The sequence below is a fragment of the Anabrus simplex genome, chromosome 13 (assembly GCF_040414725.1).
Source record: "Anabrus simplex isolate iqAnaSimp1 chromosome 13, ASM4041472v1, whole genome shotgun sequence".
In the NCBI taxonomy this organism is placed as follows: domain Eukaryota; kingdom Metazoa; phylum Arthropoda; class Insecta; order Orthoptera; family Tettigoniidae; genus Anabrus; species Anabrus simplex.
The window spans coordinates 94,688,831-94,710,672 of NC_090277.1; the positions used below are offsets into that span (position 1 = coordinate 94,688,831).

Below are 21,842 nucleotides of genomic sequence, written 5' to 3' on the forward strand. Positions count from 1 at the left end.
AGAATGCATTCAACAAATTTCGTAAAACCATAGTCCCTTGTTGTTTGATACACTTTGTACACCAATCTCTTATGATTAATGGTATCATAAAGGTGCGCTAAGGTCAACTTAAAACACACTAATCGTTCTCAGTGCTTTTTCGATCTCGCTATATTTAAAAATAAATACAATTGTGTGTGACATGATCGTCTTCTTTCCAGGAGACGCTGTTCAACGCCGTGGCCAGTTTTCTCTTCCTGAGCGCTTCATCCTATCTGGCATTTTCTGTGATCGAGTACCTGCTACCTGTCTACAAGATCACTCCCTTCTATCAGGCATACCCTGCCATGACGTCAGCATACGTAAGTTCGTAATTTAAAAAATAAACATAAATCAAAAGTCAGTTCTTAGCTGTGAATTCACTGAATACAATAATTATAAAAGCAGTGATGGGAAAGGTACAAAATAAAAGTAACCGGGCTCAATTTCATTTACATGAGAAAAACTTTACACAATTGCTAATTACTTTTTCGGCAAGTAATCAGTAAAATTCCAATTTGTGTGTGTGTGTTTTAAGCATAGAGACATTAAGTAGCTAACCATGTGCTCCCAAGCAAAGATTGCATGTCACATTCGTGTTTTCATTATTTCCAGAGTGTTCTTGTTCGGATCATCAGTCCATAGACTGGGTTGATGCAGCTTTCCATGTCACTCTACCCTGTGCGAACCTTTCATTTCTACGCAACTATTACATCCTACATGTACTTTAATATGTTTGTCATATTCATAACTTGGTGTACCCCTACCATTCTTAACGCCTACACTTCCCTCAAAATCTGGCTGAACACGTTCTGGGTGTCTTAAGATGTGTCATCATTCTATCTCTTCTTCTCGTCAAATTTAGCCAAATCGATCTCCTCTCACGAATTCGATTCAGTATCTCTTCATTCGTGATTCGATCAACCCACCTCACCTTCAGCATTCTTCTGTAACACCACATTTCAAAAGCTTCTATTCTCTTTCTTTCTGAGCTGATTATTGTCCATCTTTCACTTTCATACAGTGCCACGCTCCAGACAAAACTCTTCAAAAATGTCTTTCTAATTCCTATATCAACGTTTGGAGTGAGCAAATTTCTCTTCTTAAGAGAGGCCTTCCTTGCTTGTGCTAGTCTACGTTTTATGTCCTACTTTCTTCTGCCATCATTAATAATTCTACTATATGTAAGGGGTTTGGGAAGAATATGAGCATAAAAAATAAACATATACCTATTATTTTTGCTGTAAATGTGGATTTTAATTTGGCCTTGGTGGGTTTTGGTTGGAACATGACAGTAATCATCAATTCAAAATTCTGTCATGTAGATGAATGAGAAGCTAAGTCTCTGCAATCATTTTGTGTTAACAATAAAATATTTCAATAATAAAAAGCTTTTAACAAGGGTAGATTCAAGAATAATGTTCAATTGAATTAGTCGTGGTTCACCAAATAGATCTTGACAATAAAAAAACATTCACATTTTTTTAAACTCTCAGATCAGGCACACATTTACTCCAATTCCCTTCACAGGAAGGCTCATCTTCTACTAATTCTGGTAGATTTTCATTGGAAGCATCGATGAGGTCCTTGTAGAATTCGAGGCTCTCCATTTCCAGCTATTCCATTCCATTGCTTTTTCAGTAGGTTGTCTATGTCTGTGAGCTTTTCTTTTTCACTTGAACACCATTTGGAAGAATATTAAGAGTAGTGTTTCCTAAACTCATTTCCCTTCTTGTGAATACTTTTAGGGATTCGTAGATCGTACGGTAATGTGCTTCACCCTCAACTGTAATTTCCACTGCTTGTTTTTTTCAGTATTATTCTCTTGATTTGACATGGAATTATTTCAACAGAACAATCTTCTATGTAATTAATATATTTCTTGATACTTTAAACAAATGTATGTGATCTTACTATCTGATAAACATCTGTGAAATGAAACCTATAAACTATGTCACGTGAGATGGATGAGCAGTTTCATTGGCTCCTGTGGACTTGGCGTTTCTTGCTTGCCATGGCCCTAAGGACTTCGCGGTTATTGCTTGAAATTGCAAATTTCTACATGCATTTATAACATAAAATGGCAGGTTTTGCTTATGAGTAATAAAATATAACCAAAGAATTCTCCATTGCACACATTATGGCGTATACAGCTTCAAAATGTCAGAAATTGGACTTGGCGGGTTTTGCATATTATGTCCTTATGTTTGTTTTAGACTTATATAATTTCATCTTGTACTTCTTCTCCAAGACTTGTTCCATACCATTCAGCAATTTCTCCAGATCTTCTGCAGATTCAGATAAAATAACAATATCATCCGCATATCTCAGAGTTTCGATCTCCTCTCCTGATTTGTAGTACCTTTACCGCCCGTTCTATGTACATATTGAAAAGAAGAGGGGACAAACTGCAGCCTTGCGACATTCCTTAATGGATGGCTACTTCTTTTTGTTTCAGGATGATTACTTTAAATATTTATTCAAATAGGGGAATGGAAAATCCTCAAACCCTTCGCCATCGCATGTTTATTCCTGCTCATTTTCTCGACCGCGAACCCCCTGTAGATGGGGAGTGATAGAATAACATCCACGGTATCCCCTGCCCGTTGTAAGAGGCGATTAAAAGGGGAACAAGAGGCTCTCAACTTGGGAGCGTGGGTTGGCGACTATGGTTCAGCTAGGTGAGTCTGCGTTCATCCTCGGTTTCATTTTTCGTATTGGACGTTCCTTGGTCAACTCTTATTTCTTTACCAACTACGATGGTATTAGGTTTCTTGAGGCCTAGGGAGACTTTTATTTTCACGCCCTTCGTGGCCCTTTCTTTTCCTGATACCTTCATTTTACGAAGTGCCGAACCTCTTCCAGTTTCCATCTGATTAGTGTTAATAGACGATGGTTGCCCAGCTGTACTTCCTATTAAAACAATAATCATCACTATTATCTTGGCCACGTAGTACACGATTATCTAAATCTCAACCAATGACCAAAACAACCTGCGAGTAAATGAACGAGTGCGCCTTGCGAGTGCTGAGGGTTCTAAAGTTACACATTGTTTTACGTCGCACCGACACAAACAGGGGCCTGTTCCACGAACGAACTTTGCAAATTTTCACGTTGCACTTTTCAGTTCAGACTTTGTTCCCCCACACTTTTCAGATTTACTTTGAAAAGTGAAAAGTTGGGAAACTTTTCGCTTTTCAAGCCTGTTATGTACCTCCATTGGTGTAGAAATGCAAAGTGCAAAGAGATGAAGTGAGAAGTTTTCAAAAATCTTGCAAAGAGATTATTCCCTTTTCAGCTATCAGTTAACAAGTATGTACCCTAGTTTCTCAGCGTAGAATTTGGTTTAGTGATATAAACATGTTACTATGAAAGCTTTTGGTATCATCATGTGAGGATAGTGATGAAGAATCCAACAAGATAACGTACAAAGACAGGATTAATTTTCATAACCTCACTTCGACGGAGTTTCGCGAGTGTTTTCGTGTTACCCCAATACAGACTGACTATATTCTTCAAATGATTGGTCATTTATTGAAACCTGCAACAAAAAGAAGTCAATCCCTTTTCGAAAAAGAAAAAAATTCTTATATGCTTACATTGGTTAGGAAATGGCGCCCAGTTGCACGGTGTATCAGCAATGCATGGGGCATCAAAATCAACTATTTGCAGAACTGTTACTAAAGTCGTAGATGCTATAGTAAATGTAATATTTCCTAACACAGTACGTTCGCTTGCTAATCCACTTAATATAGCGGCGGAATTTCTAATGAAGGATGGCTTTCCTTCTGTGTGTGGTTGTGTTGGCGGTGTTCTCGTTAATATTGATACTCCTACTGAGCACGAAGAGGTTTATGTTGATAGACATTTGCATAATTCTCTCAATCTTATTCTTAAAGTTGCCAAAAACCATGTCCCGTTTCTCCTTGACAACTTCTCGCACAGGCAGCTTCTTGCAATTTTCCTTATTTCCCATTATCAAAAAGCAAAACTTTAAAACTGCCGGTACCACAATTATATCATCAACTTTACCGCAAAAATTAAAGCATTAAAATCAAGAGTATTATACATTTTGTTCATGAAATAAACTTGATAGAATGATAGGTTCACTCTTATTCAAAGATTTTTCACTTTGTAAAGAAAATGAAAAGTAATACGTAGATCATGGTGGGACAGAAAGACTTTGCACTTTGCGATAATTGAAAAGTGCAAAGTGCAAAGTTGAAAAGTTGTAAAGTTCGTTCGTGGAACAGGCCCCAGGTCTTATGGCGACGATGGGATAAGAAAGGGCTAGGAGTGGGAAGGAAGTGGCCGTGCGTTTAGGGTCACGCAGCTGTGAGCTTGCATTAGGGAAATAGTGGTTTCGAACCCCACTGCCGACAACCCTGAAGATGGTTTTCTGTGGTTTCCCATTTCCACACCAGGCAAATGATGGGGCTGTACCTTGATTAAGGCCACGCCCGCTTCCTTCCCATCCTTAGTCCTTTGCTATCCCATCGTTGCCATAAGACCTATTTGTGCCGGTGCGACGCAAAGTGACATACATACATCTTCATTATTATATTATGCCTTCCAGCGTTCAGTCTGCAAGCCTCTTTGAATTTACTAACCACCGCCACAATCCTCTGTTTGTAACCAGTTCTGTGGCCCCTTTTTGTTCTAAAACCTCTTATTTTTAAATCGTTAGGAACTGAGTCTAACCATCTCCGTCTTGGTCTCCCTCTACTCCTCTTACCCTCCATAACAACGTTCATTATTCTCCTAGGTAATATATCCTCTTCTATTCGCCTCACATGACCCCACCACCGAAGCCGGTTTATGCGTCCAGCTTCATCCATTGAGTTAATTCCTAACTTATTCTTTATCTCCTCATTCCGAGTACCCTCCTGCCATTGTTTCCACATGTGTGTACCAGCAATCATTCTCGCTACTTTTATATCTGTTACTTCTAGCTTATGAATCTTATGAATAAGATAACCCTAAGTCCACCCAGCTTTGACTCCCGTAAAGCAAAGTTGGTCTAAAAACAAACCGATGTGAGGATATTTTCGTACGGGAGTTGACTTCTCTCTTGTAGAGTACTGGTACTGTTGATCGCAACTCCCAGCTCACTGCATTAGCTTTGTTGCACCTTGATTCAATCTTATTTACAATACTACAATCCTGGGAGAATACACATCAAAAATATTTGATATTATCTAACCTGTTCCAGCTTTGTATTCCAAACCTGACATTCAATTCTCTTAAGCATTTTTTTTTTTAAGTGATACGCCCTCTGCTTTACATCCCCTAAGTAACAACAGTAAGTTATGTCAATTTACTCACTGAACAAAGCAGTTACGTAAGTCACTGTCTGTCTTTCTTTGCAGATGTTTGGCCTTGTACTGGGAGTTCTACATGGGATTGATGCCTACTTGGCGTACAGACATTTCCGAGGAGTCTGTTGATCATCATAAGCATGGACTTCATGGAAGCTACTCACTAGGTCATAACTTTTTTACATGTTATATTATAACATGTTTCCTTTATGATAAGGAAGTAAGTACAGTCTAGCGCTACGCAGAATATTGTGATGTAGCCTCAAAACATACCCAGAAGTACTTATTAGACACAGATGAATAATTCAGCTTTCCATGTAACGTTGTTACACGAGTGGCGTTTCCTGAACCAGAAGTTCAGGTGTTTTTACAGATGAAATTAAGGGATTACATATAAGTCCGCACATTTTGCCTCCCCCTCCCTCTTCCAGCTATTTCTTTACCACATGGGGCCGATGACCTTAGATGTTAGGCCCCTTTAAAAAACAAACATCATCATCATCATCATCATCATCATCATCATCATCATCATCATCATCTTTACCACATTATTCAGATCACGAAATGAATATTAATGTACGGTAATAAAAAGACATGGTCCGCCTCTGTGGTGTAGTGGTTAGCGTGATTAGCTGCCACCCCCGGAGGCCCGGGTTCGATTCCCGGCTCTGCCACGAAATTTGAAAAGTGGTACGAGGGCTGGAACGGGGTCCACTCAGCCTCGGGAGGTCAACTGAGTAGAGGTGGGTTCGATTCCCACCTCAGCCATCCTCGAAGTGGTTTTCCGTGGTTTCCCACTTCTCCTCCAGGCGAATGCCGGGATGGTACCTAACTTAAGGCCACGGCCTAGCAGGTGAGGCCGCCTGGGCGAGGTACTGGTCATACTCCCCAGTTGTATCACCCGACCATGAGTCTGAAGCTCCAGGACACTGCCCTTGAGGCGGTAGAGGTGGGATCCCTCGCTAAGTCCGAGGGAAAAACCGAACCTGGAGGGTAAACGGATGATGATGATGATGAATAAAAAGACATGGAGGAAAAAGATCAAATCTGCAGAGAATCACGTACTTTGGCCATTCCAGTCACTTCAAAATATTGTAACATTTTATATACTGTAACAATATTGCAAAACTGTATTATAGAAAATTAGGCCTACAAACCAACGTCCGCAACCCTGAAAATGGCTGGGCATGGTCAGCCACTGCCAATCACTTTTTCTTTTCAATAATAATAATAATAATAATAATAATAATAATAATAATAATAATAATAATAATAATAATAATAATAATAATAATGTCCGCCTCTGTAGCGTAGTGGTTAATGTGATTAGCTGCCACCCCCGGATGCCCGGGTTCGATTCCCGGCTTTGACACGACATTTGAAAATTGGTACGAGGACTGGAACGGGGTCCACTCAGCCTCGGGAGGACAAATGAGTAGAGGTGGGTTCGATTCCCACCTCAGCCATCCTGGAAGTGGTTTTCCGTGGTTTCCCTCTTCTACTCCAGGCAAATGCCGGGATGGTACCCAGCCGGCCAACATTCTGATGGTGAAAATTCTTTCCACCGACGAGACTCGAAGTGGCTTACCACGGCGTGTCAGACCATTAAAGACTTGACGCCTTAATAATCATGGCCACCATGCGGGCATATTATTATTATTATTATTATTATTATTATTATTATTATTATTATTATTATTATTATTATTATTATTATTATTATTATTATTATTATTATATATTATTATATTATTATAATATGGCCTCAGTTACAGGGTGCATGGAATTTAAAGCTGCCTGAGCATCAATGTCTATGTTCTCGTTTACTCTATAGATCGCAGTCAACCAGGTCCCAGTTGGCGGTCTGTAACTGGGTTTTTTAATTAGGTCATTTTTGTTAGGGAGGGGGTGAGGGGTAAACACCAAATGTGCCGTTTACATGCCGACATCGTGTGACGTGGAGTATCAATATGGACTTGCTCTTTTCCACCTTTGAAACATCCGACTATAGAGGCTACGTCATGGTAATTCACAAGCTGTACTGGTATTAACCATAATCAACCTTCCATACTTCTTTACGTCAAGAAGTTTCAAGTACGAAAATGATAAGCTTAAGGCACCTTAAATATAGAATTGCTATTCAAGACATTCTCATTTTACCATAGCTCAGGGTATTAGAGATATTACATCATGCATTTAATTTTCTTGTGTAGAGTAGATGTCATCCGAGATTGCTGTGTGTGTCGCTGTCCAGAAAAAAATGTGTCATTTCTCTGTAATACCCTTTGAACTTTCAGCTATTGTTTGTAAAGTGTTTGTACTTTTATATACTCCATAATAAACATGAATAAATGTCATATTTATTAGTTTATGAGCGTTTGTTCTTCTACATTTTCGTTGTTTTGTTGTTGTTGTTGTTTTCTTTCTAATTTTCATTTCAGCCGTCTATGGGCGACATTTGACAACCTTTGCGGTATTTTTAACCTTCTCGGCCTTCATTCTCTGCCAGTAATGTCCATCCTTTGTCCTACTTCCTTCTTCTGCTCTTCAGTATAGGAGCTCCCTTTTTTCACTAGCGTTTCCTCAGTTTCCTGGAAACCACGGAACTTTTTGATAAGTTGTCTATTATTATTATTATTATTATTATTATTATTATGTGCGTATGGACCCAATGGATCACGCAAAGCTCTAACGATTCTGTTTTCTGAGTTGCCAAACAGCTCTCATCCTTTCTCCGTGGATCCTTTTTCGTTCTTCTGTCCACTTTGCTCCAGTCTTCTTTTTCACTTCGTTCTCTGGTTGCACTTTCCATCCATTAATTTTTTTCCTATAAAGGTTTCTGTCCGCGGTGTCATTTGGGTTTATCTGGGCTTTTTCCAGATCCTTCTTCACTTCTAGTACCCATGGAATGTTTTTTAGATGTTCTATGTAAGTGAGAATCTTGTGTGTCAGTCTACTTGCCGGCAATCTGTGGACGTGCCCATAGAATTTCAAACGTCTTTTGCGGATGTCTGCTGCAATGTTGGAATGCTCTTCTGTCTCTTTGCGTGACCTCATTCTATATCCATCTTCTGTTTTTCGGGGGCCGAGAATTTTCCTCAGGATTCTTCTTTCTTCTTTTAAAATGTTTTCTAGGTCACCTTTCCCGTTCAGTGTAAGGGTCTCGCTGGCATATAAGACTTCGGGCTTTATTACTGTATTATAGTGTCTGATCTTTGCATGGCGGGACAAGCACTTTTTATTGTATATGTTGTGAACCCTACCGTAGGCTTTCCGAAATTTTTGTAGGCGAATTTTCTGGGCAGCCTTCTCGCCTCCCGTTGGTTCAAGTATTTCTCCCAAGTACTTGAAGTGTGGTACTCGGTTGATTTGCCCATGTGTCGTGTTCAAATTTTGGATGTCAAATTTTGAGCAGAAGAACTTAGTCTTTTCAAAGGAAATTTGTAGGCCAACCTTTCCAGCACATTCGCTAAGGGTTTCAATTTGTTTAACGGCTGTGAATACATCATCTGTAAGTATGGCCAGGTCATCTGCAAAGGCGAGGCATGATATCTCAATACCGTCTTTGGGTCGTCCTAGTCGTATGGGGCGCCAGTATCCCATATCTTTCAATACCTTTTCCCACTCGCGGATGACTTTGTCTAGGACGAGGTTGAAAAGAAGCGGAGATAAGCCGTCACCTTGTCGGACGCCAGTTTTAATCGGGAATGGTTCAGAGATCTCCCCCATGAATTTAACTTTGGAGATAGTGTCAGTGAGTGTTGCCTTGATGAGGTTGAGGGTCTTGGAATCAAGTCCCAGTTCCTCAAGAACAACGAAGAGAGACTGTCGATCAACCGAGTCGTACGCTTTCCTAAAGTCAACAAAAATGCAGATGACCGGTTTGTTCCTCAATGCTTTGTATTTAAGTGTTGTCTTCAAGTTGAATATTTGTTCTGCGCACGAGCGACCAGGGCGGAAGCCTGCTTGATATTCGCCAATACTTTGTTCAAGTTGTTCTTGCGTTCTCTTCAAAAGGCAAGCTGAAAGAATTTTGTAAGTCACTTGGAGAAGAGAAATGCCCCTGTAATTATTTACGTCAGTCTTATCTCCCTTTTTGTGTAATGGGTGGATGAGGGCGCACTTCCAGTCCTGAGGTAATTCTTCCGATTGCCAGATATCTGTAATGATTTGAGTGAGCTCCTTGAGGGAGTTAGGTCCAAGATTTTTCAGAAGTTCCGCAATGATGCCATCTTCTCCGGAGGTCCTATTGTTTTTAAGTTTGAGGATGTGGCCGCGGATTTCTTCCTCTGTCGGTGGTGGAGATTCTGGGAAAGTGTGCCTTGGGGGTTCTTGAGGGAATCTTGTGAGGGGCTCTGGACAGTTGAGGAGATCAGCGAAGTAAAGTGCTAATTCTTGACAATTATCCTGATTACTGAGTGCAAGTTTTCCATCTGATCTTTTGAAAGCCAGGTTTTGAGGAGCGTACCCACGGACTTGTCCTCCGAATTCCCTGTAGAAATCTCGTACATTGTAGTTACGAAAGTTGTCTTCAATCGAGTCCAGTTGTTGCTTCAGGTGTTTTCTCTTGACCTGCCTGATGATTTTGGCTACTCGTTTTCTAGTTTCATTGAAATATGTTTGGTTTTCTGGTGATTTCTTGCTGTTGTATTTCTGGAATGCTTCTTTTCGTTCCTTCAAGGCACGTTCACATTCAGAATTCCACCAAGGGTGTTTAGTATTCTTTTTCAGGGGAATTTGCTCTCGAGCTTTCTGGATGATTTTGTTGCGGAATTTCTCCCAGGTGCCTGCATGTTCTCTTTCCCACACTTCTTGCAGATTAGTATTTCCAATCTGTGTCGTATCAAACTTCGGTACTTGTGACCTCTTATGATGAATTTTCTTCGGGGTGAATTTTACCTTTATTCTCACTAGGTAGTGATCGGAATCGACGTTTGCTCCTCGGCGTACCTGTACATCGTGTACCTCTCTCTGCATGGGATGAGAGATGGCAATGTGATCGATTTGAAATTCACCGATCCCTGGAAAAGGAGACCTCCAGGTCTTCTGTTTCCGTGGAGATTTTCTCAGAGAAGTTGACATGATTTTAAGATTGTTTTGTTGACACAGTTCAACGAGTCTCAACCCGTTTCTGTTAGTGAATTTGTGAGCAGGGAATTTGCCAACAGTTTTCTGGTGTTGTCTATTATTATTATTATTATTATTATTATTATTATTAGGGCTCGGATGTTTAAGACCTAAAAATATCCCAAATAAGCAAGCAAACATGACGTCAAATGTGACGAAATATGATCCAAAAATGACAAAATATGGCCTGAAAATTATTACTCTAAATATGGACACTAGATGCCTTTGCTGGCGAGATGTAGTGTTTACAGTGCACTATGTCTTCTGGTATGGGCTATATCAAATTTGTTACTTTCATTGACCTTTCTCAGTCTCATCCTTGGCTTTGACAATATGAAAGTGACTGAGGTGTGAGTGATGCTAGTAATACCATTCCTTATGCAGCCAGTCCCTGTTTTGAATGGTGTGAAAATATCGCTCATAGGGTCGGTTGGTGCATGCATTTCAGTGGGCTTGGCAGACTGATATGCAATAGCAACGGCTGGCTCGGTGAGGAAAGTAACGGGAAACTACCTCACTCCTCATTTCCCTAGTATGCCTCTTCAGCGACGCCTAGGCTATTTATGACAGCTGTTGGCGGAGCTGCAGAGGATCAAACCAGCCTTTGGGCAGACTACCCAACATACATACATGGACACTAGAAAATAAATTATAAATCGAAACGGCAATTCCTTTGATACAGTTTGTATTTATTCTTACTTTCATATTGATTTTCTGAATATACATATTTAGCAGTTAGAAATTAGAAATTAATCTATTTTTTAAAATATTTTCGAACGTTTAAGCCCAAAGTTCATTAATATTATTCAAATACGTTAAAGTTTAAATTGAGTACCACGAAACGAATTAAGTAGATATCTTTCAATACATTATGGTAGGGCGGCAGGGTCTGCGGTGCAAACTCATATACGTTTTTCATTCTTCTCCGCGGGTGGAATTAAAGTGTATGAAAAGATTCATGTTTTGTGAATACTTGTTCGCATTCGGTAAGCTGAAGATGATTTTGTACAACTACAGCTGTCATCAAACCGCCAAAATATGACCAAAATATGACGTTTCTTCGAAAATAGCTCAAAATATGACATTATGACAAAAAATAGCCAAAATATGCATTTATATGACAAATAACTTAGTTGTGACCATATTCACCTGATTTGCATCAAAATCCAATCAGGCAAGAAAGTAGAGACAAAGAAAAAAATATGACTTTTCCTAAACATCCGAGCCCTAATTAATATTACTAATGACATTGATTTAGCCATCAATAAGATCAATAGGCTGACAGAAATAGCCGAGAAAGTGGGAATACAATTTCCTGTCTTTTATTTTTCAATTTTGCTTTACGTCGCAGGAATAGGAGAGGGCTAGAAGCGGGGAGGAAGTGACCGTGGCCTTAATTAAGATTCAGAGCTCCAGCATTTGCCTAGTGGGAAAATGGATAACCACGGAAAACCATTCTCAGGACTGCCGACAGTGGTGCTCGAACCCACTTAGCTCACAGCTGCGCGATTTCTTCTGAGAAGACAAAATATATGACGAACATCACTGATGAACCAGACTGGATGATCTCTAAATACGGGGAGACTAGACGAGTGAAAAACTTCAGATATCTGGGTGAGGTGATCTAGCAGAATGGGCTAGAAGAAGAAGAAGAAGCTATTAACTTCAGGATATGGAATTTAGACCATATCACGAAGAACACGTACAATATAAGGACAGTGAGTATAGGAGTCAAGTTCAGGCACTAAAAACAGTTGTTAAAACGGAGCAACTATATGCATCAAAAATCTTGACCATGAGTAGACAGGGACAAGTCAGTCAACTGAAAAAAAGGTAATGCAGGATATTAAGGAAGATCCTCGGTCTGTCATTCCCAAAGTGTGGTCCATGGGCCCCTGTGAGCCCTCAACGATAATCCAAGGGGTCCGTATGATAATGTAAGTTGCAAATGTTTAAAGAGCGAGATTTTATTGTACACACACAATTCATAGACCATTATACTAAATTTAGTAACTATGTCTTCACTGCTGTAGAACTTACATACAATACATGTAACTCTCAACTTAGTCGATAGATGGTGCACGTTAGCAGTGAAAAAAGAAGAAATATTACAAGGCAGTGTAAGTGATGCAATAGGGATGTACTGAAACACTACCGATAGATGTCTCACGTGTAGTACCCGGTATGCGCTTGTCGATCGTCATTTGTTCATATGTGTTTTTAATGGAAGTTGCCTAGTTAAATGATGAAGTTAAAGATTTAATGTATCGTTACGACAAGAAAGACAACAAGAAAATTGTGATGCCTGACTATTGCTGTGTCCCAGTGTCCCAAAATCAAGGTCGACCGTATTCACACCATCAATTTCCTAAGCAAGATCCTTTCCGTAAAAAGTGGCTGCATGCGATTCGTAGGCAGGACCTACGAAATAAAAATATGACTCCTAATATATCAAAGTCTGCTCGAAACATTTTACAGTTGAAGATTATGTCATTACTGAAACGGGTAAGTAAGCTAATTAGTACTAATTAAGAAATAATTTTATAATAAGGTAGTGTCATTCTGAAAAGTTAATATGACCTAATTCAATAATTTTAAGCGAAAGACAAAGATTTAAGGAGAACGCTGTACCTTCGATATTTTCATGGTGTGGCACTGGTACCTAGGAAATAACTCAGAGAGCAAGAAGATATAGAAGTAGGAAAACAGCCATAACATCGTGTGCGGTACGGTACCCTGAATCACACAGTGACCTATAATTTGACACTGGAGCACCATCAATTTCAGACTTCCTGAACAGGAAATAATTCATTACTTCCAAATTTGAAATCTTTATATTTGTCTTATGGTCCGAAAAAAGATCCTGACACTCGTGCACTGCACGGAAATAAAGTTCAGTCGTACTGGATGTAGCCCCAGGCACCGCTGTCACACCAATGTCGTGCCTTATGAACGCCTCTAACCTGCAAAGAAAAGAAAGATACCGTATTAGGAATGTTTTCAAAATGCTATTTGTACTTCAAGAATTCAATCTTAACAAAAACTCTATAAGAAAGAGTTGCTATATTTAGTCCTTACCTTTCAATCAACTCTTGCTTCTTTCCGAATATTTTTTCGCCCCTTTTCTTCAATTCTGCTTCCAAATCCGCAATCGTCATTGCACCTATACCACTGCCCGTCTTGTTAAAAATATTAGCAGAATATGGTAACTCCATTGTAATGCATTTAAAGCGAAAGTTTCGTTTCGATGATCACAAATGTAGGAATACTCCATATAAGTCTCACGTAAAACAATCGAGCATCGGAAAGCGCATACCGGGTATTACCATTACGCTGCCTAGCGGACAAGTTTTGCGTGATACATCCCTATTGTGAGAAACTTGGAATTGCTAGTATCCACACTCAGACCATATTTTCCGCCTCTCGTGGATCAGGAATCCCTTCTTTGAAACTGAACATGAACTTCCTTCTGTCCAGCTCCATGGCTAAATGGTTAGCGTGCTGGCCTTTGATTACAGGGTTCGGGGTTCAATACCCGGCAGGGTCAGGAATTTTAACCATCATTAGGCCTAATTAATTTCGCTGGCACTGGGGTTGGATGTATGTGACGTCTTCATCATCATTTCATCCTCATCACGACGCGCAGGTCGTCTACAGGGGTCAACTCAAAAGACCTGCACCTGACGAGCCGAACATGTCCTCGGACACTCCCGGCACTAAAAGCCATACGCCATTTCATTTCATTTCATTTCATTTCATTTCAACTGCCTTCTCTTGAGGAAGATCAACTAGCAGAAGTATTTTGGCAGGGAGAAAGTGAACATTTATTGAAATATGATATACCGGTCTCGATAGCTGCATCGCATAAGTGCGAGTATCCAGTATCCAGTATTCGGGAGATAGTGAGTTCAAACCCCACTATCGGCAGCCCTGAAGATGGTTTTCCGTAGTTTCCCATTTTCACACCAGGAAAATGCTGGGGCTATACCTTAATTAAGGCCACGGCCGCATCCTACCCAATCCTAGCCCCTTCCTATCCCATCGTCGCCATAAGAACTATCTGTGTCGGTGCGGAAAATATGTATATGATATGGTCGAGAATTAGATGGAGTGGCATATACTGCTCCAGGAAGTTCCATGAATGTATCACACCTTCACGCCTCTGATCGCCTTTTGTACCCGTGACATCCCCTATATCCTACAATTTCTATAAATGAAATACTGCGTTTAATGCCTTTTATAACAACATACCTGTGTGAGTGTACCTTTTCTGCTCTCACACAAATGAAAATGAAATATTGAAACAGAGCTAATGTAGAGGCTGATCTTCGGTTCGAGAGACCAAGTTTGTAAAACGCTTGGTGGCAGATTCCCTATCTGTCGTTTTCCTAGCCTTTTCTTAAACGATTGCAAAGAAATTGGAAATTTATTGAACATCTCCCTTGGTAAGTTATTTCAATCCCTAAATCCCCTTCCTATAAACGAATATTTGCCCCAATTTGTCCTCTTGAATTCCAACTTTAACTTAATTGTGATCTTTCCTACTTTTAAAGACACCGCTCAAACTTATTCGTCTACTGATATCCTCTCACGCCATCTCTCCACTGACAGCTCGGAACATACCACTTAGTCGAGCAGCTCGTCTCCTTTCTCCCAAGTCTTCCCAGCCCAAACTTTGCAACATTTTTGTAACGCTACTCTTTTGTCGGAAATCGCCCAGAACAAATCGAGCTGCTTTTCTTTGGATTTTTCCAGTTCCTGAATCAAGTAATCCTGGTGAGGGTCCCATACACTGGAACCATACTCTAGTTGGGGTCTCACCAGGGACAAATAAGCTCTCTCCTTTACATCCTTACTACAACCCCCTAAATACTCTCATAACCATGTGCAGAGATCTGTACCCTTTATTTACAATCATATTTATGTGATTACCCTAATGAAGATCTTTCCTTATATTAATACCTAGGTATTTACAATGATCCCCAAAGGGAACCTTCACCCCATCAACGCAGTAATTAAAACTGAGAGGACTTTTCCTATTTGTGAAACTCACAACCTGACTTTTAACTCCGTTTAACATCATACCATTGCCTACTGTCCATCTCACAACATTATCGAGATCACGTTGCAGTTGCTCACAATCTTGTAACTTATTTATTACTCTATACAGAATAACATCATCCGCAAAAAGCCTTATCTCTGATTCCACTCCACAATCGCAACAAGTGAATTTTTTTCAAGTAAGTTTCCAGATCCAGACTGTTATAATTATTGGATAAGTGTCACACTGTTTTATAATTTCTGTGCATGCATAAAGTAACTTTATGTAACCTAAATTAAGTTAAATTAAACTTTCAAATAAAGTAAATATTAGTCCTGAATTATACGAATATTATCAAACATGGTATCATTAAAAAATTATGTTCTTTTCTTTACTGAATGCAGTAAGTGGCTAAGGGGTTCTTGGACATGCATGTGGTATGATCAGGGGTCCTCAGAGATAGAAAGTTTGGGAAACTCTGTCCTAGGTAACAACTGGGTCGATGGGCCGGTACGATTGAGATTTAATGAAGAGGTGGACAGCAAGATAAAACCAGTCACAGCAACAATGAAGAAGAAAAGATTACTATTATACGGACACATTTTCAGGATATCATTCCCCTGTGTGTGGGGGCGGTAGAATAAAACCCACGGCATCTCCTGCCTGTCGTAAGAGGCGAGTAAAGAGGGTCCCAGTGGCTCTGAACTTTGGAGTGTGGGTTGGCGACCACTGTGCCCTTATCTGAGTCCTGACATTGTTTCCACTTACTTGTGCCAGGCCCCTCACTTTCATCGCTCCTTGATCAACTCTTGTTCTTTTCCGACCCCGACGCTATTGGGTTGCGACCGTTAGGGAGTCTTTCATTTTCACGCCCTTCATGTTCCTTGTCTTTCTTTGGCTGATACATTTTCTGTAAACATTTCTTAGCAGATACTACGAAAAACGTAAAATTAAGCAGAATTAAGTAGAAGAATAAGCTTGAGTGGAGCTTTTAAAAGTAAGAAAGATCATAATACGAATATAAAGTCGGAATTCAAGAGGACAGATTCGGCAAATATTGATTTATAGGACATAAGTAGTAATGGGCTGGAATAAATATTCAAGGTAAATGTTCCATAAATTTTCGAAGTTCGTCGAAAATATTTACGAAAAGTAATACATACATGCAAAAATGAGGTAAACAATTGATAGGGAATCTGCCACGTGGGCGACTGCCCTAAATCCAGATGATTTATTTATTTATTTATTTATTTATTTATTTATTTATTTATTTATTTATTTATTTATTTATTTATTTATTTATTTATTTATTTATTTATTTATTTATTTATTGAAAAGTGGAAGAGGTTTATCACATGACAAGAGATTTATCCCACGACAAGATTTGCCCTAAAGCAGAATATCTGAATGAATTTCTGGTATTGTTGGTACTAAGGCCTGCGCAATGTGTTCCATTGCGTTCGAACTTCTGTCGTCTGGTAGCGAGTAACGGTCTCCATGCTCTGCTAATCTGTACGCCTTCTTCTTTCCTGTTGTTATGTTTCATTATCGCCACAGTTTCTCGGTAGCACGAGTGGTAGCTAGAACCGTAGGCCTAGTTTTCTCAAATGTTATCTCGCGACCCAGCAAAGAGAGGCCGTGCCCCGCCACCACAGATTTTTCAGGCTGGTTGAGACGACAGTGATGCTTATGATCCTAAAGCCAGGTTTTCATGCTGGGTTTGACGGTACTGATATAAATCTCCTCGCACGAACAGGGAATACGGTACATGCCTGCGCTAGAGCAGGGACGAATTTTAACTATTTGGCGCCCCTAGGCAGAGAAATATCCTCCCCTTATTTTGATATGAATGTTCCACCAAGTAAAATACATAAAAAGTAAATGAATAATACTAATAGAACCCAACATGTCTGAGAAAGAATCCTTCATATCACGCATGAATAAAATGGAAATGGCACACCATCTAACCAAGACAAAAGATCAATATCCTTGAACGCCAAGTTCAGACACTACCACACAGTCATTCGTCCGGAGGCCCTCTATGTAGCGGAGTGCTTTGCAGTCAACAATCAATGGCCTCGTTATGAAGCTTGAGATAAAAAATTAAAAAATAAAAATTTTCGGGAAAATCATGGGCCCCATCAAAGACAAAGGTGAATATAGCAGACGGCACAACCACAAGAATGAGCTCTGAAAGTCAACGAAGCGTATCGTCTATTATTATTATTATTATTATTATTATTATTATTATTATTATTATTATTATTATTATTATTATTATTATTATTATTATTATTATTTAATCCATATATTAAAGAGTATACTAAAAACAGCTTTGGCAAATCCGTCCCTCCGCTCTACTGGACCGCTTTGCGTCATTTTTGTTTTATTCTGTCCAGAATTACCTGCCGCTGAATTATGAGACAGTGATAGGTCTCTAAGTACAGCCAACTTTGAGTAACCATAAAATCAAATCATTAAATGATCACTCCAATAACTTCAGGCGAAGGCTTACTCTAACCCGCAATACATTCTGTACTTAGGAGGTTGCTAAGAGACTAACGATTTCATTGATCTTCTGATACATTTATTTTCATCTTTGCATGCAGTCATGTTTGATTACTACGTGTCAAGCCCGGTCAAGCCAGAGAGTATACACTTCCTCTGATCACGGAAGAAATACTATTCCCTGCTAGATACTCTTTGATTCTCTATTCCCAGCTTCCAAATATATTCAACAGATGGCAGAGCTTTCCTAATTACATGCTGCTGAGAGAAAAAAGTCTACGTACAAAGAGACTCCAACATGACATACACCTTAGACATTTATGTGGGAACACCTATCGAAGGCTAACCTAGCTACACTAGAAAGTGTGAAGGCCATGTATCTTCAAAAAGTTCTCTGCCTGGGAATAAATGCTCCTTCGAGACTAAACTATGAGTTCTATATAGAAGAACGGCGATTAAAAATACCACAGTACCAAGCTTTACATCAAGAACTGCAGGATAAAAAAAGCGAATATATAGATAGATTTTTATCAAACAGACGGCATGCTGGCGTCAAAATGGATGAATTCTGGCTACGAACTGCGGCGTACCATCATACGCTTTTTATAAATGCTCATAAAACTATTGAACAGGGCAGGCACAACAATATGACTACGAGAAGCATATCAAGACGAGTTACCTGATCTATTAATAACGAATGGTGTGGAGCAGCACGGGTCCTCCAGTTATTATTATTATTATTATTATTATTATTATTATTATTATTATTATTATTATTATTATTATTATTATTTCTTTTCTTTTTTGAATTTGCTAACCCTCCAGGGTTGGTTTTTCCTTCGGACTTAGTGAGGGATTCCATCTCTACCGCCTCAAGGGCAGTGATCTGGAGCGTGAGAATTTCGGTCAGGGGATATAACCGGGGAGGATGACCAGTACCTCACCCAGGCAGCCTCACAGCTATGCTGAATAGGGGCCTTGTGGGGGGATGGGATGATTGAAAGGGATAGACAAGGAAGAGGGAAGGAAGCAGCCGTGGCCTTAAGTTAGGTACCATCCCGGCATTTGCCTGGAGGATAAGTGGGAAACCGCAGAAAACCACTTCGAGGATGGCTGAGGTGGGAATCCAACCCTCCACTACCCAGTTGACCACCGGAGACTGAGTGAACCCCGTTCCAGCCCCCTCACCACTTTTCAAATTGCGTGGCAGAGCTGGGAATCGAATCCGGGCCTCCAGGGGTGGCAGCTAATCACGCTAACCACTACACCACAGAGGCGGACTTATTATTATTATTATTATTATTATTATTATTATTATTATTATTATTATGTCCGGCTCCATGGCTAAATGGTTAGCGTGCTGGCCTTTGGTCACAGGAGTCGCGCGGTCGATTCCCGGCAGGGTCAGGATTTGTAACCATCATTGGTTAATTTCGCTGGCACGGGGGCTGGGTGTATGTGTCGTCTTCATCATCATTACGTCATCACCACGACGCACAGGTCGCCTACGGGAGTCAAATCAAAGGACCTGCACCTGGTGAGCCGAACATGTCCTCGGACACCCCCGGCACTAAAACCCATACGCCATTTCATTTTTCATTATTATTATTATTATTATTATTATTATTATTATTATTGTTATTATTATTATCTGTTTGAGTCACATTTGGTTTATTGTACGTTTAAGTTACGTTTGTTTTAGTTTTAGGTTATGTTTATTTTGAACTGTTTACTGTCGGTATTTGGTGTATTGGCAACAATGTGTTGGTGAGTTACTTGGCACAACATGGCGAAGGAATACAGTCCATTTTTATATTACGGTATTTTCAATTATTCCAAAGGAACAGTCAACAAAGTTTGCAGTGTAAAATAATGCATTAATGTGTTATAAATGTTCGAGTTATAAGGCCCAACATTATTATTTTAGTGTGAAAGGATTTTAAAAATGTGGGAAAACTATTTGGTTAATGTTCGTGTTATTTAGTAAGTTGGTGGTTCACATTGTTTATAACATAACAGTTTATATAATGAAGCTCTAATTGAATATATTTTAATAAAATATACTGTTTTATATTAACTTCTTATGTAGAGAGACCGTGTAGAACGCAGTATTTCGAGTCTGTGTTCTGACGTTCAAACTATAACCCAGATAGTTAAACTCACGCAGGAAGTTTTCATGCTAAAGTAAAGATAAGAAAGACACATAAAAACTGATAAGTTTGCTCTACAAGAACATTATACGTAAATATTTGTTCTCAACAAACACTTCAGCCAGCAATTACAAAGTCATTTTATAATCACAATAAAGTTAGACAGCAAACAATACCGCCAATGAATTGACATTCCATGCAAGTTTCACTGATTTCTATACCAAGTCCATAATAGAGAGTACAGACATGTGAAGCGGCCACCGTGTGTTTAGCCAATGTTAATTTAATTCTCCTACATTTACATGACATTCGTGAGATGTAGAAAAGGCATTCGATTATGTGGACTGGACGCGAAGTTATTTGAGATTATGAAGGTGATCAGGATCAGATACAGAGAAAGAATTATATAGGACCTGTACAAACTTCAGTGTGCAGGGATAAGAATCGAAGGCTAAGAATAAGCAGCAGTAATCCAGAAAGGATTAAGAAACGACTGCAGTTTGTCCCCTTTCCGTTCCAATGTTTGCATAGAATGGGCGATAAAGGAAATCAAATAGGAATTTGGAAAATGAATCACAATCCAAGGAGAGGAAATGAGAACTCTGAGATTTATCGATGATATTGTTATTTTATCTGAGTCTGCAGAAGATCTGAAGAAATTTCTCAGTGGTATGGAGAGGGTCTTGCGGAAGAAGTACAAGATGAAAATCAATAAGTCCAAAACAAAAGTAATGGAGAGCAGTCGAACGAAGTCAGGTGAAGCAGGAAATAGTAGATTAGGAAATGAAGTATTAAAGGAAGTAGATGAATATTATTATTTGGGTAGTAAAATAACTGACGAAGGCAGAAGTAAGGATGACATAAAATGCAAACTAACACACGAGAGGAAGGCCTTTCTTAAGACAAGAAATTTGTTCACTTCGGACATTGATATAGGAATTAGAAATACATTTTTGAAGACTTTCGCATGGAGCGTGGAATTGTATGGAAGTGAAGCATGGACGATAACTAGCTCAGAAAGAAAGAGAATAGAAGCTTTTGAAATGTGGTGTTTCAGAAAAATGTTGAAGGTGAGATGGGTAGATCGAATCACAGATGAAGAGATACTGAATCGAAATGGGGAGACGAGAACGATTTGGCGAAATTTGACCAGAAGAAGAGACACAATGATAGGATAAATTTTAAGACACCAAAGGCTAGTTGGGTTAGTTTTGGGGGGAAGTGTATGCGGTTAAAACGGCAGGGGTGGACCAAGGTATGAATATGACAAGCAGATTATAGTTTATGTAGGATGTAATACACTCATTTTCATAAATAACAGAACACCTTGAAAGACTGGAGATAGGAACTTCATATTCACAGGACATGTTCATTAGTATGTTCTGCAGAAACGATTAGCATTTCAGTCACCTAGGTCGAGCATGTGTATTGTTGCCTAGTAGGCACTGGGTCCTCCATGGCGAATGGCGTCCTGGGGTGTAGCCATCCATGCTGCATTCATCTGGTTCCACAGTTCATTTTTGGTGGTTGGCATTGCGTCACAGCGCCGCACCCATCGTTTCACCATATCCCACACATTTTCGATTGGCGACAAGTCCGGTGATCGGGCGGGCCAGGGCAACAGATATCGATGTGGACCTTGAACCTGAGGGCCGACAATGGTTCAAATGCTAATCATTT

At 39.6% G+C, this 21,842-nt stretch overlaps 1 protein-coding gene and 1 pseudogene across 1 annotated transcript in view; both read left to right on the forward strand.

Annotated features, from left to right (window-relative positions):
- The window catches only part of sing (MARVEL domain-containing protein sing), a 45,256-nt gene extending 39,007 nt beyond the window's left edge, over positions 1-6,249 (forward strand). Inside the window, exons 3-4 of the mRNA XM_067156952.2 lie at positions 201-341; positions 5,388-6,249. Of these exons, the coding sequence (XP_067013053.2) occupies positions 201-341; positions 5,388-5,465 (219 nt within the window). The 3' untranslated portion in view covers positions 5,466-6,249. The remainder of the gene's footprint in view (positions 1-200; positions 342-5,387) is intronic.
- A 14,584-nt stretch (positions 6,250-20,833) lies between these two features.
- On the forward strand, positions 20,834-21,493 carry LOC136884728 (uncharacterized; annotated as a pseudogene).
- The last annotated feature ends 349 nt before the right edge of the window (positions 21,494-21,842 follow it).